General features: G+C 40.4%; 1 protein-coding gene across 1 annotated transcript in view; it reads left to right on the top strand.

Annotated features, from left to right (window-relative positions):
• The window catches only part of LOC102191575 (calcium-binding mitochondrial carrier protein SCaMC-1-like), an 82982-nt gene continuing 59603 nt past the window's right edge, over nt 4527–27905 (top strand). The window contains exons 1-2 of the mRNA XM_018045839.1: nt 4527–4706; nt 21095–21221. Of these exons, the coding sequence (XP_017901328.1) occupies nt 4527–4706; nt 21095–21221 (307 nt within the window). The remainder of the gene's footprint in view (nt 4707–21094; nt 21222–27905) is intronic.

The following is a 27905-nucleotide window of genomic DNA, read 5'->3' as shown; positions in this document are numbered from 1 at the left end:
TGTCTTTAATTTTTGTCAGTGTGTTTACTATGTGTCTTGGTGTGTTCCTCCTTGGGTTATCCTTCCTGGGAGTCTCTGTGCTTTCTGGACTTGGTTGATGATTTCCTTTCCCATGTTAGGGAAATTTTCAGCTATTATCTCTTCAAATATTTTCTCAGGTACTTTCTCTCTCTCTTCTCCTTCTGGGGCCCCTATAATGTGAATGTTGGCACATTTAATGTTGTCTCAGAGGTCTCTTAGGCTGGCTTCATTTCATTTTGTTCTTTTTTCTATATTCTGTTCTGTGGCAGTGATTTCCACTATTTTGTCATCCAGGTCATTTATCCATTCTTCTCCCTCAGTTATTCTGCTATTGATTCTTTCTAGTGTATTTTTCATGTCTGTTTGTTTGTTCTTTAGTCCTTCTAGGTCATTGGTAAACATTTCTTGTAGCTTCTCAATCTTTGCGTCCATTCTTTTCTGAAGATCCTGGATCATCTTCACTATCATTATTCTGAATTCTTTTGCTGGAAGGCTGCCTATCCCCACTTCCTGGGATTTTATCTTGTCCCTTCATCTAGGACATAACTTTTTGCTTTTTCATCGTGATTAACTTTATGTAATATGGTTTTTGTTTTAGCTGCTGTGAGACTGTGCTTCTTGCTTCTTCTGTCTGCCCTCTGATGGATGAGGCTGAGAGGCTTGTGTAAGCTTCCTGATGGGAGGGATGGGTGATTGGAAATACTGAGTCTTGCTCTGGTGGGCAGGGCCTTGCTCAGTAAAGCTTTAATCCAATTATCTGCTGATATGTGGGGTTGCACTCCCTCCTTGGTAGTTGTTTGGCCTGAGGCAACCCAGACCTAGAGTCTACAGGCTCTGTGGTAGGGTTAATGGCAAACTACAGGAGGGTTTATGCCAAGGGGCACCTTCCAGTGCCCCTGTCCCCACGCCTCCACAGGATGCCCTGCAACACTAACTGGTAGTTTCAGTTCAGTCTCCTGTGGGGTCACTGCTCCTCTGGGTCTTGGTGCATGTAAAATTTTGTTTGTGCTCCTCAAGACTGGAGTCTCTGTTTCCCCTAATCCTCTGGAAGTCCTTTAATCAAATCCTGCTGGTGCTCAAGGACAGATTCCCTGGGGATTCCCAGTCCCTATGTCAGATCTCCAGGCTGGGAAGCTTGATGTGGGGTTCAGAAACTTCACAATAGTGTGAGAACTTCTTTGGTATTATTGTTCTTCAGTCTGTGGGTCATCCACCTGGCGGGTATGGGATTTGATTTTGTTGTGTTTGCACCCCTACTACCATCTTGCTGTGGCTTCTTTGTTTTTGGACATGGGGTATCCTTTTTGGTGGCTTCCAGCATTCTCCTGTCAATGGTTGTTCAACAGCTAGTTGCAATTTTGGTGCTCTCGCAGGAGAAGATGAGTGCATGTCCTTTGATTCTGCCATCTTTAACCAGAAGCTGATATTTTCTTGATATTTGTAATATTTTTTCTTTATTGGTCTAGTTGAGGTTTATCAATTTTATTATTTTTTTCCATGAAAATAGCTTTTAATTTTTACTAATTCTCTTTATTGTCTTTTATTTCATTGATTTCAAATCTTTAAAATCCTTCTTGCTACTTATTTGGCATTAATTTGCTCTTCTTTTTATAATTTCTTTAAGTAGAACCTTAGTCACATATTTAAATTTTTCTTGTTTTCTAACACAAACATCTAAAGATATGATGTTAATCTAGGCACTAGTTTAGCTGTATTCTACATGTTTTGATATGCTTTCATTATCATTCAGTTCAAAGTATATTCTGATTTTTCCTGTGATTTCTTCTTTGACCCATGTGTTATTTAGAAGTAAATCATTTAATTTCCAAGTGTTTGTGTATTCTTCACTATCTTTTTGTGATTGATTCCTAATTTAATTTTATTGTGATCAAAGAAATACTCTGTATGATTTCAGTCATTTAAGTTATTGACTTGCTTTATGGCCTAGCATATGATCTTCCTTAGTCTTTTAACTTTACATGTGCAGTTGAAAATAATGTTGATCATATTACTAATGTATTTTATACCCTATTGACAGTTTCCTCATTCTATCAATTGTTTGGCTCTAATTGTGGATGTACCTATTTCACTTTTCAGTCTGTCCATTTTTACTTTATGTAATTTCAAGCTTTGTTATTAGCTACATATACCTTATGATTGTTATACCGTCTTGGTGAATAAACCCTCCTAAGATTATAAAATGTCTTTGTTGTTTTGAAATCTTCTTTGGTTAATATTAATATAGCTATCCCAGCTTCCTCAAGATTAGTGTTTTCAAGTATTTCCTTGTCCATCCATTTACTTTTAACCTATTTGTATCTTTGTATTTCAGTTTTTAAGAAAGTATATAGTTGGGTCTTGTTTGCTCTGCCTTTTTATTGAAGCATATAGAATAATTATTGAAATGGTTTTAAGTCCCACATCTTTCTTGTTTTGCTTATCTCAACTGTTCTTTTTCCTTTTCCCCTCTTACATTCTTTTGTATTAATTCAGTGTTTTTTGGTATTCTATTTTATCTCTTCTATTGGTTTATTAGCTATACTTCCATGTTTTTTTCAACGGTTGCTCTAGGGTTTCTAGCATGCAGTTTTAAATGTATGCTAAGTTGCTTCAGTCGTGTCCGACTCTGTGCGACCCCATAGACGGCAGCCTACCAGGCTCCCCTGTCCCTGGGATTCTCCAGGCAAGAACATTGAAGTGGGTTGCTATTTCCTTCTCCAATGCATGAAAGTGAAAAGTGAAAGTGAAGTCGCTCAATTGTTTTCAACTCTTTGAGACCCCATGGACTGCAGCCTACCAGGATCCTCCATCCATGGGGTTTTCCAGGCAAGAGTACTGGAGTGGGCTGCCATCGCCTTCTCCAATTTAAATGTATACTACCTCACATATAATGTGAGAACCTTTCAGTAGTATACTTCTACGACCCCTCTCCCATCCTTTTTCCTATTGCTGTCATATATTTTACTTCTACATAAGTTCCACAATATATTTTGGTTTTGACAGTTAATTATCTTTTAAAGAAAAAGTCCTTAATATTTACATATGCCTATTACTTAGAATATTTTCTAAAAGCTTTATTAATAGCCTTCTGTTTATTAATTCCTAAATCTCATTCATTTAAATAACATGTATTTTATCATGTGTAGTCACATCTCAGTTATCTTTATTTATATATGCTTTATATCTAATATAAAGCATATGCTTTATATCTAATATAAAGCATATGTTTTTTAGGTTGAATTTTATTTGTTTACATACCTAGAGCACACTAGATGGTGAGCTGCTATGAGAGCAGATTCAATGTTCTTTACTTTTATATCTTTAACACTTATTAATAACAAATGGAATAAATAACATCTCAAGCTGTTATTTTGAAAAATAAGTGAATTTTATTCTGTGGTCTGTGGAATTTTATAAGAAAACTTTTCAAAAGACTGGTGGGCTTGTCATTAGATTATGCCATTGACTTTCAAAGGATATGACTAGGGATTGAGGGTGCAAAGCTTCAATGCAACAAATTACAGAACTAGGTTTTTACCTATTCCCTCAACCCTATCTACTGCAATTCTGTACAGCCTCAACTGTAGATGATTTCAGGCTCTTTTTGTGGGAGCCTGGCAGAAATATGTGATGTTCCCGAAGACAAAGTAAAAAGTTAAATATTTCAGGATGGAGGGCGTGGTCAGCAGTGTCTTAAACAGAACTGCGATTAAGTAAAGCAAGCATTTTAGTGTCCTCTGGATTCTGTGACGAGGAAGTTCAGTGAGGTAGGTGGTGGTGGCTGAGATGAGACTGCAGTGGATCCAGGAGACAAGTGGAAGGTGAAGAGGAGACAGGTTCTTGGAAACAACCGCAGGTTCCCAGGGAGGGGAAGAGAAAGACAGAGACGAAGGCTGCTAGGGGGAGGACTACCTTCTTTAGCTCTACCTCCGCTGGGTCAGCGGGGTCCCGACTGCAAAGCAATGACCTACGCGGTGGCACTGGGCGCTCTCAGCAGAGGTGCAGGTCGAGCAACTCACTGACCCGCTGCCCCAGGTGCATTGAGTTTGCCGGGAAGATCCTCGACGCCGAAGCGCTCTTCAGGTGCCGCCCCGGGAGAGGAACGCCTTCTTCCCTCCCAAGGGAGGCGCTCTTCCTCCTTCCGGAGCTCTCCTCGGCTCGCGGTCGACTTAGGCTTGGGAGGTCCCGGCCGCCGCGTTTGGCGCCTCAGCTTCCAGCTTCTGGGAGGGCGGACGCTCACGCGGCGTCCCGGCCAGGGCCTCCCCCACGAGGCTCTTCAAGCGACGCCCGAGAGCCACTGGCGCGGACCCTCCCGCCTCAGGGGCTGAGAATCGCGGTGGCTTGAGTCGGGCGGTTGCGGCAGCCCGGCTGACCGCGCGGACCCTGAGCAGCTGCGGCGTCGAGGAGGCGGCAGGTGGCGTGGCCGCCGGCGGGACGCCCTCCCTGGGGCCAGGAGGAGAGGCGGCCTGCGGTCCCCGCCGCCGCGGGGCAGCGCCGGCTGGACCATGCTGCGCTGGCTGCGGGGCTTCGTGCTGCCCGCGGCGAGCTGCCACACCGACGAAGAAGACAACTTACACTACAAGAACCTTTTCCAATACCTGGACCACAACGGGGACGGGGTGGTGGACATCTTGGAGCTCCAAGAGGGCCTGAGAAACTGGAACCCCTTTTTTGCCCGGGAGAAGGTGAGTGGCCCCGCCTGTCCGGAGAGGTCCTGGGCAGAAGGTAAAGGTATTAATGGACCAGGATTCTTGGGTTTCCCTAATCAATAAAAATTGATAAGAGGTCAGTCAGGAAATTCAGGCAAGGCTTTATTGGGGCCACTGCTGCAACAGGGGATCGTGAAAACAAGTTTTCCTTACTCGCTCCCAGAGAAGGGAGAAAGCTGATTCCTACTATGGGGTTCAGTTCAGTTCAGTTCAGTCACTCAGTCATGTCCGACTCTTTGCGACCCCATGAATCGCAGCACGCCAGGCCTCCCTGTCCATCACCATCTCCCGGAGTTCACTCAGACTCAGGTCCATCGAGTCCGTGATGCCATCCAGCCATCTCATCCTCTGTCGCCCCCATCTCCTCCTGTCCCCAATCCCTCACAGCATCAGAGTCTTCCAATGAGTCAACTCTTCTCATGAGGTGGCCAAAGTACTGGAGTTTCAGCTTTAGCATCATTCCTTCCAAAGAACACCCAGGACTGATCTCCTTCAGAATGGACTGATTGGATCTCCTTGCAGTCCAAGGGACTCTCAAGAGTCTTCTCCAACACCACAGTTCAAAAGCGTCAATTCTTCAGTGCTCAGCTTTCTTCACAGTCCAACTCTCACATCCATACATGACCACAGGAAAAACCATAGCCTTGACTAGACGGACCTTAGTTGGCAAAGTAATGTCTCTGCTTTTGAATATGCTGTCTAGGTTGGTCATAACTTTTCTTCTAAGGAGTAAGCATATTTTAATTTCATGGCTGCAGTCACCATCTGCAGTGATTTTGGAGCCCCCCAAAATAAAGTCTGACACTGTTTCTGCTGTTTCCCCATCTATTTCCCATGAAGTGATGGGACCAGATGCCGTGATCTTCATTTTCTGAATGTTGAGCTTTAAGCCAACTTCTTCACTCTCCTCTTTCACTTTCATCAAGAGGCTTTTTAGTTCCTCTTCACTTTCTGCCATAAGGGTGGTGTCATCTGCATATCTGAGGTGATTGATATTTCTCCTGGCAATCTTGATTCCAGCTTGTGCTTACTAGAGGCAAATATTCTGTGATATCACTTAAATGTGGAATCTACAAAAATGATATGAATGAACTTATTTACAAAATAGAAACAGACTCACAGACAAAGGAAACAAATTCACGATTACCAAAAGGGAAATGGGTGAAAAGATAAATTAGGAGTTTGGGATTAACAAATATATACTACTGTATATAAACTAGTGTAGGGAACTATATTCAATATCCTGTAATAAACCATAAAGGAAAAGAATATGAAAGAAATCACTTTCATATTCTTATTGATAATAAATAAGAAATAACTAGATCACTTTGCTATACACCAGAAACTAACACAACATGGTAAATAAACTATACTTCAATAAAAAATAAAAAATAAAGGAAGGCGACTGGAAATCTGCCCTCTTTGAAAATTTAAACATGTGAAAGATGAATGTATTCTTATTTTACTTTTGGTTGTTCTGTATTTTGCTTCTTCTTAATTTCTATTGAAAGCGAATAAGCCAAAGATATTTTAAGATTTGTATGCATAACTACATTCTAAAGACAAAATTGACTCTAAAATAGTGATTTAATGAAATATAAACTACACAGTATAGCTTATATTATAACCAGTAACTTATAACTGTATTGGATCAACAAATACATACTCTTTCCAAGCATTTTATAGGACACAGATATTTCTGTCATTTTATAGATTATAGATTTTCATTACTCTAACTTGAAATTGGTCTAACTTTTCAAGGTTATTAATATTTAGTTAAAACCTGATGTTACTATGAAGAGTATTAAAACTCAAAAGAATGATTGATATTGTTTTTTTCTGTTCAGTTCAGTTCAGTCGCTCAGTCGTGTCCGACTCTTTGCGACCCCATGAATTGCAGCATGCCAGGCCTCCCTGTCTATCACCAACGCCTGGAGTTCACTCAGACTCACGTCCATCAAGTCAGTGATGCCATCCAGCCATCTCATCCTCGGTCGTCCCCTTCTCCTCCTGCCCCCAATCCCTCCCAGCATCAGAGTCTTTTCCAATGAGTCAACTCTTTGCATGAGGTGGCCAAAGTACTGGAGTTTCAGCTTTAGCATCATTCCTTCCAAAGAAATCCCAGGGCTGATCTCCTTCAGAATGGACTGGTTGGAACTCCTTGCAGTCCAAGGGACTCTCAAGAGTCTTCTCCAACACCACAGTTCAAAAGCATCAATTCTTCGGTGCTCAGCCTTCTTCACAGTCCAACTCTCACATCCATACATGACCACAGGAAAAACCATAGCCTTGACTAGATGGACCTTAGTTGGCAAAGTAAGTCTCTGCTTTTGAATATGCTATCTAGGTTGGTCATAATTTTTCTTCCAAGGAGTAAGTGTCTTTTAATTTCATGGCCGCAGTCACCATCTGCAGTGATTTTGGAGCCCCCCAAAATAAAGTCTGACACTGTTTCCACTGTTTCTCCATCTATTTCCCATGAAGTGATGGGACCGGATGCCATGATCTTCGTTTTCTGAATGTTGAGCTTTAAGCCAACTTTTTCACTCTCTTTCACTTTCATCAAGAGGCTTTTTAGTTCCTCTTCACTTTCTGCCATAAGGGTGGTGTCATCTGCATATCTGAGGTGACTGATATTTCTCCCGGCAATCTTGGTTCCAGCTTGCCCAGCATTTCTCATGATGTACTCTGCATAGAAGTTAAATAATCAGGGTGACAATATACAGCCTTGACTTGCTCCTTTTCCCATTTGGAACCAGTCTGTTGTTCCATGTCCAGTTCTACCTGTTGCTGCCTGACCTGCATATAGGTTTCTCAAGAGGCAGGTCAGGTGGTCTGGTATTCCCATCTCTTTCAGAATTTTCCACAGTTTATTGTGAGCCACACAGTCAAAGGCTTTGGCATAGTCGATAAGGCAGAAATAGATGTTTTTCTGGAACTCTCTTGCTTTTTTGATGATCTAGCGGATGTTGGCAATTTGATCTCTGGTTCCTCTGCCTTTTCTAGAAACAGCTTGAACATCTGGAAGTTCACAGTTCATGTATTGCTGAAGCCTGGCTTGGAGAATTTTGAGCGTTACTCCCTGGTGGCTCAGACGGTAAAACGTCTGCCTACAATGCGGGAGACCTGGGTTCAATTCCTGGGTCAGGAAGATCCCCTGGAGAAGGAAATGGCAATCCACTCCAGCACTCTTGCCTGGAAAATCCCATGGATGGACGAGCCTGATAGGCTATAGTCCATGGGGTCACAAGGAGTCGGACACGACTGAGCGATTTCACTCACTCACTCACTATGTGTGAGATAAGTACAATTGTGCAGTAGTTTGAACATTCTTTGTCATTGCCTTTCTTTGGGATTGGAATTAAAACTGACCCTTTCCAGTGGACTGTGTGGACCACAATAAACTGTGGAAAATTCTGAAAGACATGGGAATACCTGACCACCTGACCTGCCTCTTGAGAAACCTGTATGCAGGTCAGGAAGCAACAGTTTGAACTGATCAACAGACAGGTTCCAAATAAGAAAAGGAGTACATCAAGGCTGTATATTGTCACCCTGCTTATTTGACTTATATGCAGAGTACATCATGAGAAATGCTGGGCTGGAAGAAGCACAAACTGAAATCAAGATTGCCGGGAGAAATATCAATCACCTCAGATATGCAGATGACTACCTAGTTATTTTGTACCTCTTCCACAGTAGCAACTGTACAAAATGAAAATATTTTTACTTTGTGTTCACTTCCATAGATCTATCCTCATGCATATTCCCCAGACCTCTGTGTCTCTGATCTTTTAATCTTTTTCTTGCCAGGCTACTGATCATCCAAACAAGCTACTCATCACTGTCCACAAGTCTCTATACATTGTTATTTCTGTCTACTCTTTCTACATAAAGTGAATGATCAGGTACACAACTTGACATTCTTCTTTTTCTCCCCGTATTGCTGTCTTTCTGGACTGTTCTTGAATGGTATTATAGTGCACATCAAGCTATTTTCGATTTGCATTCACATACTCAGAAACCCATCCAAGGACCAAGCTCATCCTTTTTCCACCTGTGTTGGCTGGTAATAATGAACTTCCATGTATTTATGGGAATGAGTTTAAGGAGAGGTGATGGTATAACAGTGGTGAAGCATGGAGATCGGAACCATTCTTTGTTTTGTTTACACTCTGGTTCTGCTTGTGCTTGATCTCAGGTGTTCTCTTCCATTATGGAGATTGCTCCTGGGCTCACCAAAACTTATGACTTGGTGAGTCTGATAGAACCCAACTCATGATAGTCAACCATGGCTCTGTGTTCATTTTAATTTAATTTTGTTATTATTTTTTGACATCTATTTTTTTCCATTTATATTGATTTTGGCTGTGCTAGGTCTTCATTGCTGCATGGGCTTTTCTCTAGTTGCAGCGAGTGGGGGCTACTTTCTAGTTGTGGTGCACAGGCTTCTAGTTGCAGTGGCTCTAGGGCAACTGGGCTCTGGTAGTTGCAGTTCCTGGGCTCTAGAGCACAGGCTGAATAGTTGTGGTGCCTGGACTGAGTTGCCCTGTGGCATATGGGCTCCTCCTTCCTGGTCCAGGGATCAAACCCATGTCTCCTGCACTGGCAGGCAAATTCTTCACCACCGAGCCACCAGGGAAGCCCTGGGTAATCATTTGAAGTCCCATATTTAAGGACTCTGTTTCTATCAGGGTCCCGTAGCATGTCAGGAACTGTTACAGTTTTCTCCTGCAGACTCTCCTTTGGGGTCTCACTATAAACTTCTTATAATATCTTTTCATACTTCTGATACTTTCAATACCATAGAGTCTTGCTGGGTCAGGTAGCCCAAGAGGCAGGGCCACTTGCTCTATAGCTAGGACATGTTGAAGACCTCTTGCCCATTATGGTCCCCATAGAATGCTGTTAGCCTTTCCTGGTTCTCAAAAGTGAGTCAGAGCAGTTTTCTCAATTTTGAAATACATTACCTCCAGAACTCAGAAGCTTCAGATGTTGGTTTCCCTCTTAGGGAGGTATGAGATTCAGTCATTTCCCCTTTATTTTGGTGGTGGTGGTGGGACATATCCTGACATACCCCAGACCACTGGTTATGGAAATACTTAATTGATGTGGTAGACCCCTGAATCTTTATTGACTTTATTATTTCTCATTCTCTGGAGGCGTATATCTTACCAACTGCTGCTGCTGCTGCTAAGTCGCTTGAGTCGTGTGCAATTCTGTGTGACCCCATAGACGGCAGCCCACCAGGCTCTGCCATCCTTGGGATTTTCCAGGCAAGAGTACTGGAGTGGGTTGCGTTGCCTTCTCTGATATCTTACCAAGGCTTCCAACATATTGCTACTTCTTGTTTACCAAGTCCATTTAACATGTTTTCAGCAATATAGAGGACGAGCATGATGTTCTATGAATGTGTAGTTGGACCAGATCCCTTTATGACAGAAGGCGGGAGATTTAAATGTATTTATTGCCCTTCCCATGTGAATGTCAACTGGTTATCTTTCTTGGTAAATGGCAAACAGTACATTCATCAGATCAATGGCCATATGCTATGTCCTTGAGGCTGTGTTAATCTGCTCTAGTAAATACCACATCTGGATCTAGAGCTGCAGTTGACTTGTCTGCTACTTGGTTGGGTTTGAAGTCGTCCACTGTCATCCTCCTCACCTAGCTTTTGTAGGGCTTATACTAGTGAATTAAGTGGTGGGGACCACCATCCCTGAATTTCTTAGTAAGTCTTTAGGGATAGTACTAATCTCTGCTGTTGGGAAGTGATATTGGTTTTTTTCTGATTTTTAAAATTGTGATAAAAATTCATGTATTATAAAATTTAGCATCTTAAACCACTTTTAAGTGTACAGTTCAGTGGTATTAAATCAGTTCAGTTCACTCAGTTGTGTCTGACTCTTTGTGACCCCATAGACTGCAGCATGCCAGACTCCTGGTCCATCACCAGCTCCTGGAGCTTACTCAAACTCATGTCCATCTAGTTGGTGATGCCATCCAACCATCTCATCCTTTGTTGTCTTTCTCCTCCTACTCTCAATCTTTCCCAGCATCAGCGTCTTTTCTGATGAGTCAGTTCTTTGCATCAGGTGGCCAAAGTATTGGAGTTTCTGCTTCAGCATCAGTCCTTCCAATGAATATTCAGGACTGATTTCCTTTAGGATGGACTGGTTGGATCTCCTTGTAGTCTAAGGGACTCTCAAGAGTCTTCTCCAACACTACCATTCAAAGCATCAGTTCTTCGGTGTGCAGCTTTCTTTATAGTCTAATTCTCACATCCATACATGACTACTGGAAAAACCATAACTTTGACTAGATGGACCATTGTTGGCAAAGTAACGTCTCTTCTTTTAAATATGCTGTCTAGGTTGGTCATAGCTTTTCTTCCAAGGAGCAAGCGTCTTCTAATTTCATGGCTGCAGTCACCATCTGCAGTGATTTTGGAGGCCCCCCCCCCACCAAAATAAAGTCTCTCACTGTTTCCATTGTTTCCCCATCTATTTGCCATGAAGTGATGGGACCAGATGCCATGATCTCAGTTTTCTGACTGTTAACTTTTAAGCCAACATTTTCACTCTCATCTTTCACTTTCATTAAGAGGCTCTTGAGTTCTTCTTCACTTTCTGCAATAGGGTGGTGTCATCTGCATATCTGAGGTTATTGATATTTCTCCCGACAGTCTTGATTCTAGCTTGTGTTTCATCCAGCCTGGCATTTCACATGGTATACTTTGCATATGTTAAATAAACAGGGTGACAATATGCAGCCTTGACGTACTCCTTTCCGGATTTGGAACCAATCTGTTGTTCTATGTTCAGTTCTAACTGTTGCTTCTTGACCTGCATACAGAGTTTTCAGGAGGCAGGTAAGGTGGTCTGATATTCCCATCTCTTTAAGAATTTTCCACATTTTGTTGTGATCCACACAGTCAAAGGCTTTGGCATAGTCAATGAAGCAGAAGTAGATGTTTTTCTGGAACTCTCTTGCTTTTTCTATGATCCAATGGATGTTGGCAATTTGATCTCTGGTTCCTCTGCCTTTTCTAAATCCAGCTTGAACATCTGGAAGCTTGCAATTCATGTACTGTTCAAGCCTGGTTTGGAGGATTTTGAGCATTTCTTTGTTAGCATGTGAGATGAGTGCAGTTGCGCAGTAGTTTGAAAATTCTTTAGTATTTCCTTTCTTTGGGATTGGAATGAAAATCGACCTTTTACAGTCCTGTGGCCACTGCTGAGTTTTCCAAATTTGCTGGCATACTGAGTGCTGCACTTTCACAGCATCATCTTTTATGATTTGAAATAGCTCAAGTGGAATTCCATCACATCCACTAACTTTGTTTGTAGTGATACTTTCTAAGGCCCACTTAACTTTGCATTCCAGGATGTCTGGCTCTAGGTGAGTGATCACACTGTTGCAGAGACCAGTAACGAGAAACCAAGCAGCACACTCAGAGAGTTGGAGAACTCAGGTTTTTATGCCTGTGGGCCCAGGGGAGTTAACACTCCAAGCTTTGAGCCCCAAACAAAGAGGTTACAGAGTTTTTATAGACAGACTATAGTGGGCAACACTAGCTGCTAATAGGCTGGTTTAAACTAAGGGATTTCATGAGTGCAGGAAGAGCAGTCAAGACGGGAAGGGGATGCCTGACCTTTACATGGACAGGAAATGTTTAAGCAGGTTTGCAGAGGCTGGGAATTTGCAAAGAGCAGGACAAGGGTGAGTGAGATGAGCTCCAGTTCCTAGTATTGTAAGTCCCCACTTTCTGGGACTACATGACGTACGTGATCCAGACTTTGTAAGGAGCAAGCTGAGTTACAAAGGCAGAATGAGCAGGATGTTATGTAAAATTTAACTTTTCCTCTTCAATACCATCCTGGTTTACTGGGTCATGAAGATCTTTTTTGTATACTTCTGTGTATTCTTGCTACCTCTTCTTAATATCTTCTGCTTCTGTTAGGTCCATACCATTTCTGTCCTTTATTGTGCCCATCTTTGTACGAAATATTCCCTTGGTATCTATAATTTCCTTGAAGAGATCTCTAGTCTTTCCCATTTCATTGTTTTCCTCTATTAGTTTGCATTGTGCATTGATCACTGAGGAAGGCTTTCTTATCTCTATTAGCTGTTCTTTGGAACTCTGCATTCAAATGGGTATAAAATACATTTTTATATTCAGTTCAGTTCAGTCACTCAGTCGTGTCTGACTCTTTGCGACCCCATGAGCTGTGCACACCAGGCCTCTCTGTCTACCACCAACTGCTGGAGTTTACCCAAACTCATGTCCATTGAGTCGGTGATGCCATCCAACCATCTCATCCTCTGTCATCCCCTTCTCCTGCCCTCAATCTTTCCCAGCATCAGGGTTTTTTCAAATTCAACTCTTCACATCAGGTGGCCAAATATTGGTGTTTCAGCTTCAACATCAGTCCTTCCAATGAACACCGAGGACTGATCTCCTTTAGGATGGACTGGTTGGATCTCCTCGTAGTCCAAGGGACTCTCAAGAGTCTTCTCCAACACCACAGTTCAAAAGCATCCATTCTTTGGCCCTCAGCTTTCTCTATAGTCCAATTCTCACATCCATACATGACTACTGGAAAAACCATTGCCTTGACTAGATGGACCTTTGTTGACAAAGTAATGTCTCTGCTTTTTTATATACTCTCTAGGTTGGCCATAACTTTTCTTCCAAGGAGGAAGTGTCTTTTAATTTCATGGCTGCAGTCACCATCTGCAGTGATTTTGGAGCCCCCCAAAATAAAGTCAGACACTGATTCCACTGTTTCCCCATCTATTTGCCATGAAGCGATGGGATGAGATGCCATGATCTTCGTTTTCTGAATCTTGAGCTTTAAGCCAACTTTTTCACTCTCCTCTTTAGCTTTCATCAAGAGACTCTTTAGTTCTTCTTCACTTTCTGCCATTAGAGTGGTGTCATCTGCATATCTGTGGTGATTGATATTTCTCTTGGCAATCTTGATTCTAGCCTGTGCTTCCTCCAGCCCAGTGTTTCTTGTGATGTACTCTGCATATAAGTTAAATAAGCAGGGTGACAATATACAGCCTGACGTACTCCTTTTCCTATTTGGAACCAGTCTGTTGTTTCATGTCCAGTTCTAACTGTTGCTTCCTGACCTGCATACAGATTTCTCCAGAGGCAGGTCAGGTGGTCTGGGATTCCCATCTCTTTCAGAATTTTCCACAGCTTATTGTGATCCACACAAAGACTTTGGCATAGTCAATAAAGCAGAAATAGATGTTTTTCTGGAACTCTCTTGCTTTTTTGATGATCCAATGGATGTTGGTGATTTGATTTCTGGTTCCTCTGTCTTTTCTAAAACTAGCTTGAACATCTGGAAGTTCACGGTTCATGTATTGCTGAAGCCTGGTTTGGAGAATTTTAGTATTACTTTACTAGTGTGTGAGATGAGTACAACTGTATGGTAGTTTGAGCATATTTTGTCATTGCCTTTCTTTGGGATTGGAATGAAAACTGACCTTTTTCAGTCCTGTGGCCACTGCTGAGTTTTCCAAATTGCTGACATATTGAGTGTAGCACTTTCACAGCATCATCTTTTAGGATTTGAAATAGCTCAACTGGAATCCCATCACTTCCACTAGCATTGTTCATGTTTGCATTTAATTTTTATATTAAATGCACTTAATATTTAATTATATTAAATGCATTTAATAATATTCATTTGTGCAATTATCACCACTATCCATTTCAGGAACTCTTTCATCTTTAAAATGGAAATTCTATACCCATTAAACAGTAACTCCTCATTCCCTCCTTCTTCCTGGCCTTGACAGTCACCATTCTATTTTTTGTCTCTATGATTCTGATGACTCTGTGTCTCTCATGGAAGTGGAATCATACAGTGTTTGTCTTTTTGTGACTGGCTGACTTCACTTAGCATAATATTCTCACCATCCATCCATGTATCTTCCCTGGTGGCTCAGCTGGTAAAGAATCTGCCTGCAAAGTGGGAAACCTGAATTTGATTCCTGGGTTGGGAACATCCCCTGGAGAAGGGAACAGCTACCCACTCCAGTATTCTGGCCTACAGAATTCCATTCACTGTATAGTCTGTGGGGTTGCAAATAGTCAGACACAATTGAGTGACTTTCACTTCACTTCACTTCCCTCCATGTTGTAGCATATGTTAGAATCTTTCCTTTTTAAGGCTGATTAATATTCCATGGTATGTATATACCCCATTTTTGGTGCTGTATTATTCTCAGCCTTTCATTGTTTTTCTCTAGTGCAGTCATGCTTCCATCAACATCCATCCAGTTATATAGTTTTTATAATTAACCAGTGCATTCTCTTCCCATCCCAGTTAATCATCTACCACCAGTGATGGTGTTTCATGTACAGTAAGCTTCCTAAGACCATTTGTGGTATCAACTGCCATAGGTTGTATTCCATGAGAACTGCCTCTACTACTCAGATTCATTCTTGAGAAGTTTACTGGGAAGTGCTCCTAGGAACAGTACCTGAGAGCAGGTACCTGACAGTACCTGGCATAAGCAGGACTGGACAGAGGGAGAAGTTGAACTGTGATAGAATTACAACAGAGGCTTCAGACAATTCAAGAGGAACTCTGGATCTTAAGAGTTCCTTGGGAGCCAATGTGAGTCAAATATCTCAAGGAGGGAGTTACTGCATAGGCCCTTAAGAATTGTCATATCTTGGGACTTCCCTGGTTGCCCAGTGGTTATGAATCCACCATGCAGTATGGGGACTGTGGGTTTGATCCCTGTCAGGGAACTAAGATCCTACATGCTGTGGAGCAATTAAGCCTGCGCACTGCAGCTAGAGAGTCTGAAAGATCAAAGATCTCCTGCAGCCAAATAAAGCAACAAATAAATATTAAAGAAAAGAGTTGTCCCATCTTGAGGCAGGAAGACCAGGCCTTTTGTTACCTGTCCCCTGCCTCCTTCACCCCTTCCCCCATTTATTGAACATGGGTTGCTCCTAGGGAATGACTTTAGGCAAGGTGAATCTTTTTAGCCCAGGGTGACATAAAGGGAGGGACTCAACTGAGAGCTGTCAAGTTAATACTGACAGCTACTCTCAGTCCTGAGGGGGATTGGTGGGCAGTGCACTATAGAATTTACTACAGTGATAAATTTTGAAAGTAATGCTGATAGGATTCATTGGTTAATTGGATTTGTACTGTGAGGTATAAGAGGAAGTCAAGAATGACTCCAGTATTTTCAGTTTGAAAAAATGAATGGATAATGGTGCTGTTTGCTAAAATCAGGCAGAATTGGAGAGTAGTGAGGTAGGATAAGTGGTTAATAAAGAGTTCTTAGTGTGGACATTGGAGGTTTCTTTTAAACATCCAAGTGGATATATCAAATAGTAGTTTTGTATTTGAGCCTGAATCTCTGAGGAGATGTCAGGGTTAGAGATGTATATCATCAGCATTATATATGCAAAGCTTTGATATTGGATGAGCTCCCTTAGGTGTATATAGAGAAGCGGTCTGAGGACTGAGCACTGGATCACTGCAACATTCTGAGATCAGGAAGAGCCAATGTACAACTCTGAAAAGCAGCACTTAATAAAGTGAAAGGAAATCAGGAGTGTGTGATCTCTTGGGAGCCAATGTGAGTCAAATATCTCAAGGAGGGAGTAATTACATAGGACCGAGAGGTGTGCTAAGAGGTCTTATAAGGTGAAGACTGATTTTAACTAAGGGCCTTGTCAAGATGGAGGAGGTTTGTAACCTCGAGCAATTTCATGTGGGTGTGTTCCTTGTTGTTGGTTGTATCTCTGAGGAATGTGTGAGGACCAGGATGCTATGATAGACATGCTAGACATCAGGAGGGAGGTACAACACAGAGAGCACTCCAAGCTGGGGCTTTGGTCCCTATGTTATATCCTTCTCTGATGAGGAAAGCTGTGCTGGATTATACAGTTTTGGGTGTTTTTTTTTTTTTTTGCTTCAAATGCTGAGCGACCAACAAATGGTCGACATTGAGTTCTTCGGTAACTTTTCATGTAGTTGTAAGAGGATCAGCTTCAATGATCCTTTCAGTTGGTCACTGTCAACTTCCGATGGCAAGCCACTGTGTTCCTCATCTTTAAGGCTCTCATCTCCTTTGCAAAACTTCTTGAACCACCACTGCACTGTATGTTCATTAGCAGTTCCTGGGCCAAATGCATTGTTGATGTTGCAAGTTGTCTCTGCTGCCTTATGACTCATTTTGAACTCTTAATAAGAAAATTGTTCAAATTTGCTTTTTGTCTAATATCATTTCCCTGGTCTAAAATGAACGTAAAATATGCACCAGAATCATACAGCACTTTAACTTTTTCAATAATAAAATATAGAACAATTATAACAATATACTATAATAAAAGTTATGAGAATGTGATTGCTAATTATTGTGCTTAGTCGCTCAGTCATGTTCAACATTTTGTGACTCCACAGACTGTAGCCTGCCAGGTTCCTCTGTCCATGGGGATTCTCCAGGCAAGAATACTGGAGTAGGTTGCCATGCCCTCCTCCAGGGGAGCTTCCCAACCCAGGGATCGAACCCAGGTCTCCTGCATTGCAGGTGGATTCTTTACCGTCTGAGCCACCAGGGAAGCCCTGCTAAGAGAGATGCAAATGAAAGCTACAATAAGCTATCACCTCATACCAGTCAGAATGACCATCATCAAAAAGTCTATAAATAATAAATACTGGAAAGAGTGTGGAGAAAAGGGAACCATCCTACACTGTTAAATTGGTAGACCACTATATAAAACAGTACAAAGTTTCCTTAAAAAACTAATAATAGAGTTATGATATGATCCAGCAGCCCCACTCCAGGGCATATATCTGGGAAAGACAAAAACTCTCATTTGAAAAGACATATGCACCTCAGTGTTCATGGACGTACTATTTACAAAAGCTAGAACATGGAAGTAACCTTAGTGTCAGTCAACAGATGAATGGATAAAGAAGATATGGTACATATATAATGGAGTATTACCCAAACATAAAATGAATGAAATGTGCCATTTGCAACAACATAGATGGACCATGGGCTTCCCCAGTGGCTCAATGGTAAAGAATCCGCCTGCAGTGCAGGAAAAGCAGAAGATACGGATTTGATCCCTGGGTTGGAAAGATCCTCTGGAGGAGGAAATAGCAACCCACTCCAGTATTCTTGCCTGGGAAATCCCATGGACAGAGGAGCCTGGTGGGCTACGTCCACGAGGTCACTAAAGAGTCGGACACAACTGAGCAACTGAGCGCAGCACAGATGGACCTAGAGATTATCATACTAAGTGAAGTAAGTCAAGGCAGAGAAAAAACAAATATTATGTGGTATCACTTATATATGGAATCTGAAAATAATAATACAGGTGAACTTATTTGGGAAACAGAAGCAGACTCACAGACAGAAAACAAACTTACGGCTACCAAAGGGGAAAATTCGGGGGGGTGGGGTGGACAGATTAGGAGTATGGGATTAATAGTTACATACCATTATATATAAAACAGATAAACAGGATTTATTTGTTTATTTAGCCCAGGATCTGTATTTAATATCCTGTATTACCTGTAATGGAAAAGTATCTAAAGCTACATACGTAGAACTAACACAATATTGTAAACCGAGTATGGTTAAATAATTTCAAATAAAGTTATAAATATGGTCCTTCAGAATATTGTACTGTACAATTCAATGCTTTTTCTGTCTTAACCAAGCACTTACCACATACTATGGCCATAACTTTTGTGGTTTGAGGTGTGACAGCAAAACTGGTGTGAATTTCTTTTCCCTTCTTCACAGTTTTACTGATAGAAAATTCATTCATACCGTAGATCTTGGCAACCTCAGTATACGATTTTTTTTTCTTTCCTTATTAGTCAAGAACTTTCCCTTTTTTAATTAAAGGAAGCATTTTATGGCTTCTCTTGGACGTATCCAAATTTTCAGCATTACCACTCTTGTGTTTTGGGGCCATTACTAAGTAAAATAAATGTTATTTGAACACGAGAACTGTGATATTATGAAAGGCAACATGATAATCTAGATTGATGGCTAGTAAGTGAATAAGGAGTGGGATATCTGGGCAAAGGGATAATTCACATTCTGGGCAGGATGGAACCTGATGGAGTGAGATTTCATCACACTCCTCAGAATGGTGCTTAATCTAAACCTTATTATTTCTGGGACTTTTCATTTAATATTTTCAGACTATGGTTGACCATGGGTAACAAATTTGAAAAATATCAACAACCTCAGATATGCATATGATGCCACTCTAATGGCAGAAAGTGAAGAGGAACTAAAAAGATTCTTGATGAAAGTGAAAGAGGAGAGTGAAAAAGCTGGCTTGAAACTTAACATTAAAAAAGATAAGCTCATGGCACCCAGTACCATCACTTCGTGGCAAATAGAAGGGAAAAAAGGAGAAACAGTGACAGATTTTATTTTCTTGGGCTCCAAAATCCCTGTGGATGGTGACTGAAGCCATGAAATTAAAAGATACTTGCTCCTTGGAAGGAAAGCTATGACAAAAGTAGACAGTGTTTTAAAAAGCAGAGAAATCACTTTGCTGACAAAGGTGCATATAGTCAAAGCTATCGTTTTTCCAGTAATCATGTACAGATATGACAGTTGAACCATAAAGAAGACTGAACACTGAAGAATTGATGTTTTCGAGTTGTGGTGCTGGACAAGACTGTTGAGAGTCCCTTAGACTGCAAGGAGACTAAACCAGTCTATCCTAAAGGAAATCAACCCTGAATATTCATTGGAAGAACTGATGCTGAAGCCTCAAATACTTTGGCCACCTGATGCAAAGAGCCAACTCATTGGAAAAGACCCTGATGCCAGGGAAGATTGAAGACAAAAGGAGAAGGCAGCAGCAGAGGATAAGGTGGTCCAGTAGCATCACTGACTCAATGGACATGAATTTGAGCAAACTCCAGGAGATAGTGGAGGACAGAGGAGCCTGGCGTGCTGCAGTCCATGGGATTGCAAAGAGTGGGACATAACTGAACAACAACAGCTGAAAGTGCAGAAGATGGGGGAAGGGGTTGCTACTATTCTTGGATTTTTTAACGTTGGGAAGTATTGAGACATATTGGCTCCAAACAGATATTCTCCATGATGTAACCAGAAGGGTTGGAAGATAATTAAACATGAATAATTTTCTCACTGTGATTTAATGTTAATATTGTTTCCATGTTAGCCCCATAAATCATCCCACTTACTGGGAAATACTACCTACAGAATTAATTTGGAATCCATTTTGTGACATGGAAGTTCTCATAATCTCTCCCCTGCCTATCTTATCTCCTACTTTTCTCCCTTGCATTTTGTCCGTAACAAATTAGAACTATTTAGGGTTGTTAGAATGATTAAATGAGATTGCATATATAAAGTGCTTAAAAGGAAGTGCTCAATAAATATTAGCTGTTATCATTATTACTGTATTTTTTCTAACTAATATATGTTCTGCCTGCTTACAAATGCTGTCACATATTCTTGAAATGCCCTGTCCCATTGGTCTGCCCAGCTAATGCCAATTATTCTTTGTAGTTCTCAGTTCAAGTCCTCTCCCTCTGTGAAGACTCTCCTGAATCCTCCCACACTCCTCTGTACCTTGAATACATTCCCATCACATCACCTAACAAATTCTCTTTTATTATGTGAATGGTCTCTACTACTCTGTTATTTCCTTCAGGGCAGAGACTGCATCTTCTTGTCTTTTAATCCCTACCACATAGTGCATTGCCCAGTTTACAGTATTAATTCAACAAATATAGATTAAGGACCTTGGTATGCCATACCTATGCTAGGCATTTATGGTACAAAGATGAATAAGATATTATCTATACCTTTGAGATAGGAAACTTCTAGAACTATATATGATAATGCATTTAAAAATTATTAGTTTTTCGTTCAAAAAAGCAGAACACCTTAGTGAGGTTTGAACATACACTCTTCATAAAGCTACATCTCAAATCATAATCTGTGGGTCATATTGGAATTTCACGTATTTTATCCCATTGAGTTTAATGGAGTGTGAGGTCTCTGATTGCAAAGATTATATACCTTACTTACTATCTTTATTCCCTCAAGGTATATGGCATTCATTTTTTACCTTAGGTAAACACTTACATGTAAGACTCATAATTATTTGAAATGAGTTTTGACTTCAGTATTGAACAAATTTAAAAAATCACCGAATGTATTTAAATTTGTAGCTGTGACTGAAAAACTAGGACAATGGATGTGGGTAGAAATCATAATTAGTATGAGTGAAATGTGCCAATGTTAACGTGGTATAGTAGCTTACTTGCTATATATTTCTGTAATGAGTTTCTTCTTTCTTATAGGATATTTATAAAACTGTAGATACCAATGCTGATTCCGGATTGAACTTTGAAGATTTTATGCGCTACCTTAAAGACCACGAGAGAAAAATGACGCTGGCATTTAATAGTCTGGACAAAAATAATGATGGTGTGTGTGTGTGTGTGTGTTTTATCCAGTTAGATTAACATGAATGATAACTGTGAATACTAAAGGATGTTTTTACTAGATTTTAACTTATTCCCACTATCAAATATTCAATTATATCTATTACTTGTCTTGTGGTAATTTTTTAATTTCTAAGAGTAATATGTGAATGATATTTATTAGTATTAAAATTTCTGTGGGGTTAGTCATATTTTAAATAAAATTGTTTTTTGTCTTCTAAATTTAAAACTTCTTGGCTTAATAAGTAGACCTCTTCACTTTTTTTGCAATATATGAGCTAAAAGTCAGAGAAGGCAATGGCACCCCACTCCAGTACTCTTGCCTGGAAAATCCCATGGACGGAGGAGCCTAGTAGGCTCCAGTCCATGGGGTCGCTAAGAGTCGGGCACGACTGAGCGACTTCACTTTCACTTTTCACTTTCATGCATTGGAGAAGGAAATGGCAACCCACTCCAGTGTTCTTGCCTGGAGAATCCCAGGGACAGAGGAGCCTAGTGGGCTGCTGTCTATGGGGTCGCATAGAGTCGGACACGACTGAAGCGACTTAGCAGCAGCAGCAGAGCTAAAAGTATCATGGTGATTAAACTCATTATATTTGTTGTTTTCTAGCTGCTTTTGAAAATATTTCAGTTGTAGGAAAGTTAGTTAACACAGATAGATAACAGAAAGACCTTGCTGTCTAGAGATCAGGCTTAACATTTTAATATATTTTTATATTTCCTTTTAGACTTTTTGTTTCTGTCTCTTTCTTGGTCTTTTTCTCTTTAAGTGAAATTGTGGTCACACTGTATGTATAGTTTGATGTCCTACTTTTTTCTTTTAATGTCAGTGTAAGCATTTCACTTCATTTAATGTTTCTTGCAAGCATAATTTTTTAATGACTTTGAAATATTCAGTTGGTGAGTAGATGTATCTAATCAATCCCATATTGTTAGACATTTAGAATGTTTCCAGTCTTTTATACATACAATCAATATCCATGCTGATTTGCAGAGGAAAGGAATATTCTTACTTTGTTACAAATCCTTAAATCAAAGAGACTAAATATAAAAGTAGAATACCATTTCTGCATTCACATATGGCTAATTCATCACAGGTAATTAGAAGTTAATTATGCTTTATTTATGAAACATGCATATTAATTTTAAAATTTTGTGAAGTCGAATTTTTTAATTGAAAAATTCTAAGTATACCGGAAAAGACGTTTTAAGGATTTCACTGATGAATTTTTTGTAAGACAAAGTGTAACCTGAATGTCACAAGGTTTAGTGACCTATAAGCACAGAAATGGTTGTATTTTCCTTACTATCCAAACCATAGGTTTCAAGCTTCCATTTACCTTCCAGGAGGCCTTTGTGGGCCCTCCTACTTAAATAGTATCCAGAAGCTTTAGAAGTACTACTGATTCATATCTGTGAATTAAGCCTGGTCATCATTTGCTGTTGATCTAAGACTGATAGTTCTATTCTTGTGCTCTTCTGGAATCTCACTCCATTATTGATGGTTACCACCATGATCATCATTTGTAAGCTGAAAATACACTGTATCACAATCAGTGAAAGTAGAAAACCCCTAGTAAAAAAATATATTACTATTGTCTCTGAAAATCAGTGCTTATAGCTCTTGGTAATAATAGAAAATACTCTTTTTTTTAGGCTAGATGGCCATCCAAAGTAATGTAATGATTAGCAATATAGATCTTTTAATTTCGGCCTTGACTGGTCAAGCTGGAACATCACAGGCAAGTCCTGAAGTGGCACCATTCTGGAAGAGCTCTTGTCTGAATTCCTACTGGCTTCTTTTGTTTTTAGCATCTGAGCCATGGCAGTAGGTGTGAAGTGCCCACCTGCACTGCAGAGTGCAGGCCCTGCAGAGGCACTGTTCTGGTTGAGGCGCTTGCTTTGTGTCATCATTGCTGCCTCCTCAGTGACCACACTTCTGTAAAGCTCAGCCAGTTTACCCTGGCCATGATGCTTTTTGTGGGTATGAAAGGGAATACCTCCTCTATTACAGATTGAATTTGTTGTTGTTTAGTCACTAATTTGTATTCGACTCTTTGTGACCCCATGGACTGTAGCCCCCCAGATTCCTCTGTCCATAGGTTTTCCTAGGCAAGAATGCTGGAGTAAGTTGCCATTTCCTTCTCCAATGGAGTAAATTGTGTACCCCTAAAATATAAGTTGAAGTCCTAGCCCCCAGATCTCAGACTGTGATCTTATTTGGAAATAGGTCTTTATAGAAGTAACCAAGAAAAATGAGGTCACTAGGGTATGCTCAATACCCTCTGTCCATGGAATTCTCCAGGCAAGAATACTGGAGTGGGTAGCCATGCGCTTCTCCAGAGGATCTTCCCAACACAGGGATCAAACCCGGATCTTGTGCATTGCAGGCAGATTCTTTACTGTCTGAACCACCAGGGAAGCCCAAGAATACTGGAGTGGGTAGCTTATCCCTTCTCCAGGGGATCTTCCCAACCCAGGGATCAAACCCTGGTCTCCTGCATTACAGGCAGATTTACTGTCTGAGCCACCAGGGAAGCCCAATAGGACAGGTGTCACATAAAGGGGAAATTTGGATACAGGGACAGACATGCACAGAGGGAGATAATATAAGTAGCCATTTGACAATGGAGTCAGGCTTGGAGTGATGTGTCTGTAAGCCAAGGGGTACCTGAGGCTACCTGACACTAGGAGAGAAATACAGAACAGATCCTTCCATAGCATCTTCCAAAGGAGCATGGCCCTGCCAATGCCTTGGTTTTACAGACTTTTGGCCTTCATCATTTTTTGGCCATATTTTTGCCAATATTTTGGCCAATAATCACTTTTGGCTTAAATTCCTGTTTAAGCTACCCAGATTGTGGTCCTTTGTTACAACTACCCTAGGAAACAAATACACTCCTCCCTCTTATTTGCTTAATCAGAAATTGTCCAATGCCAGAATATTTTGGGCCTCAAAGTACAGCTTTTTAAATTCGTATGAACATGCTGCTACTTTCTCCTAGAGTGTTTCCAGATTGGCTGGGTTAAGGTAATTTCTGATACCTGTTGTACATCATTGACTGTGGAGCCAATCTTTCCCCCCAAATCCTATTATTAGATCTGGCTCTGTACATCATTTCTTTTCCCTTCTTGTCCTTCCTGACAACATTGTTGAGACTCTCCCAGTTCATCACATATTAATGTGTATAAAACACTAATAGTAGGATTCAATTTTTACCACTGCATTTTCTGTGTCCCAGGAGGGTTTCCAGGCCTTATGCCAATCAATGGAGGCAAGAGGATGCTTGTGAGCTGGTGTACGATACTATCAAATTCACTAGCTGGAAGTATTCAAGGCCCAATGTGAACTGATCTGCTTAACTGCTCTCAAGAAGTTTCTGGAGTCCCTACTTCTACTGAGCCAGAATGTCCTTGGAGTGTGGTCATAAATATGTGAAATGAAGTAATTAAATTATTAGACATAATTGCATCATTAAGATTCTTTTTTGGAAGGAGTTTTTTTTAGATTGGGAAAATGGTGGGAAAGAAACTAGAATTTTTTGTACTTTACCATCTGCCATGCCTGTTTTAGCTAGTTTATCTTCTGTATCTTATTTTTGTCTCATGCAGTCCTCATAGCAGCTACCTTTTACATATGAGAACAGTAATGCTAAGTAATACATTTGGTATTTCAGTGAACCTCATCTAGCAGGGTTTATGCCTTTGTGTAACCCTGAGCCACATTGACTTGGGCTCGGCCATTTGACTTGCTTCAGCCATTAGGACCATTATTGTTGTTTAGTCGCTGAGTCATGTCCCACTCTTTGCAACCCCATGGACTGCAGCATGACCGGCTTCCCTCACTTTCACTATCTCCTGGAGTTTGCTCAAATTCATGTCTATTGAGAGGGTGATGCCATTCAACCATCCCATCCTCTGTCGTCCCCTTCTCCTCCTGCCCTCAATCTTTCGCAGCATCAGGATCTTCTCCAGTGAGTTGGCTCTTTGCTTCAGATGGCCCAAGTATTGGAGCTTCAGCTTCAACATCAGTCCTTCCAGTGAATATTCAGGACTGATTTCCTTTATTATTATTGTTTTGTTTGTTTGTTTTTGCAAGGTGCTTTTATTGATGCTATCAGTTCAGTTCAGTTCAGTCACTCAGTCATGTCCGACTCTTAGCGACCCCATGAATTGCAGCACGCCAGGCGTCCCTGTCCATCACCAACTCCCAGAGTTCACTCAGATTCACGTCCATCGAGTCACTGATGCCATCCAGCCATCTCATCCTCTGTCGTCCCCTTCTTCTCCTGCCCCCAATCCCTCCCAGCATCAGAGTCTTTTCCAATGAGTCAACTCTTCGCATGAGGTGGCCAAAGTACTGGAGTTTCAGCTTTAGCATCATTCCTTCCAAAGAAATCCCAGGGTTGATCTCACTGCCATGAAACTGTCTGGTCATATCTGATTTCCTTTAGAATGGACTGGTTGGATCTCCTTGCTGTCCTAGGGACTCTCAAGAGTCTTCTCCAACACTACAGTTCAAAAGCATCAATTCTTCAGTGCTCAGCTTTCTTAGTGGCCCAACTCTCATATCCATAACATGACTACTGGAAGCTATGACTAGATGGACCTTGTTGGCAAAGTCTCAGTTTTTTAATACACTATCTAGGTTTGTCATAGCTTTTCTTCCAGGGAGCAAGTGTCTTTTAATTTCATGGCTGCAGTTACCATTTGCAGTGATTTTGAAGCCCAAGAAAATAAAGTCTGCCAGTTTCCATTTTTCCCCATCTTTTTGTGTTGAAGTGGTGGGACCAGATGCCATGATCTTAGTTTTCTGAATGTTGAGTTTTAAGCCAGCTTTTTCACTCTCCTCTTTCACCTTCATCACCTTCACCTTCCTATTCACTTTCTGCCATTAGGGTGGCCCATTTCATTTCCAACTGTTCTACATTTCCGTCTGATGTAAAAGACATGTGAGTGAAACCATCTTGGATTTTCAGTTATGGTCAAACGTCTAGATGACTGAATTCACATGAGTGACCCAGGCATAACCAGCAGAAGAACCAATGTGTTGAACCAAACTCTGATTGCATCCTATTATCAAATACATTCTTATTAAACCAGTAAAATTTGAGATGGCTTGTTAACTTAGCAAAATAATCTCTAGTATAGAAGTGGAATATTTTGCATTTCCCCCTGGAATTACAGGACTGGAATAGTCACAGTCTTCCTCTCCATACAGCTAACTATTGTTACTCTAGCAAATCCATTTCAAGCCCATCTTTCTCAGTGAAAACTCGGTGTATATAATTAAAGATAACATTGAATCTCCCATTCAGTCCATAGGTATTGATTATATTCTGAATTACATTACCTAATTTTTCTCTACATCATAGCTTGAAATTTTAACTTCTTTTGCATAAGGATTAATTACTTAATGTAATTTTAGGTCAATGAAACGAAGAGTTTTTGAGCAATATATGTGAGCTAGTGCACTAGGAACTGTGTTAACAAAGATTTTCAGAAGCAGAGTGTTGGGTGAAATAAGAATGAATAGCCATACACAAGCTAGACTATGATAATTGCTATACGAGTGATAGAGGGAGACTTTAATTGTGCTCAGGAACAATTTAGTTTTCTTCTGGGTCAATATATAAACAGAGTTCAAAAGAAAGGAGTTTTTTAAAGAAATTATTTTTTTATTTAACAGTAAAAATTGGAAGATTTTATATAAAAATTCAGCTTTCCCAGTTTTCTTTAAAATGAAACATATGACCCACTTTACAACATGGTAAAAATCAGTGGGGTTTAGTAGCATTTATTCCATTTGTACAGATATCTGCTCCCCATAGACCATAGTGTTTGCCACCCCTAATGTGAAGGTCAATACATGGTACCACTCATCTCTGCTCTTCCACTGTATTTTTTTTTGTTTGTTGAAGTATAGTTGATTTACAGTGTTGTATTAGTTTCAGGTATACAACAAATTGATTTACCTATACATGTTCTATATATATATATATATATATATAGTTGTATATTATTCTTTTTCAGATTTTTTTCCATTATAGGTAATTTCAAAATATTATATAGTTCTATACATGTAGGACCTTGTTGTTTATGTCCTCTACGCAGTTAGCGTGTATATATTAATCTCAGCCTTCTAATTTATTTCTACCCCACCCTTTTCCTTTGGGATAACCATAAATTTATCTTCTGTGTCTGTGAGTCTATTTCAGTTTTGTAAATAAGCTCATTTGAATTGTTTTTTTAGCTTCCACATATAAGTGATATCATGTGTATTTGTCTTTGTCTGACTTACTTCACTTAGTATGATAATCTCTAGGTCTATCTGTGTTGCTGCAAATGGCAGCAACAAAATTTCATTTTTCCTTATGACTAATATTCTGTTGTATATATGGAATATTCTTTATCCATCCATCAATGGACTTTTAGGTTGCTTCCATATCTTGGCTATTGGTAAAGTAATGGTGGTAAATAATGCTGCTGTGAACATTGGGGTACATATATCTTTTCGAATTAGAGTTCTCATCTTTTATGGATATATGCCCAGGAGTGGGATTGGTGGGGATCATGTGTAACTCTACTTAATTTTTTAAGGAACCGCCATACTGTTCTCCATAGTGATTGTACAAATTGACATTCCCATCAATAGTTTAGGAGGGTT

Source organism: Capra hircus, chromosome 3 (genome assembly GCF_001704415.2).
Source record: "Capra hircus breed San Clemente chromosome 3, ASM170441v1, whole genome shotgun sequence".
Taxonomy (NCBI): Eukaryota; Metazoa; Chordata; class Mammalia; order Artiodactyla; family Bovidae; genus Capra; species Capra hircus.
Note: the sequence above shows the minus strand (reverse complement) of the source record. Positions and strands in the feature narration are given on the sequence as shown.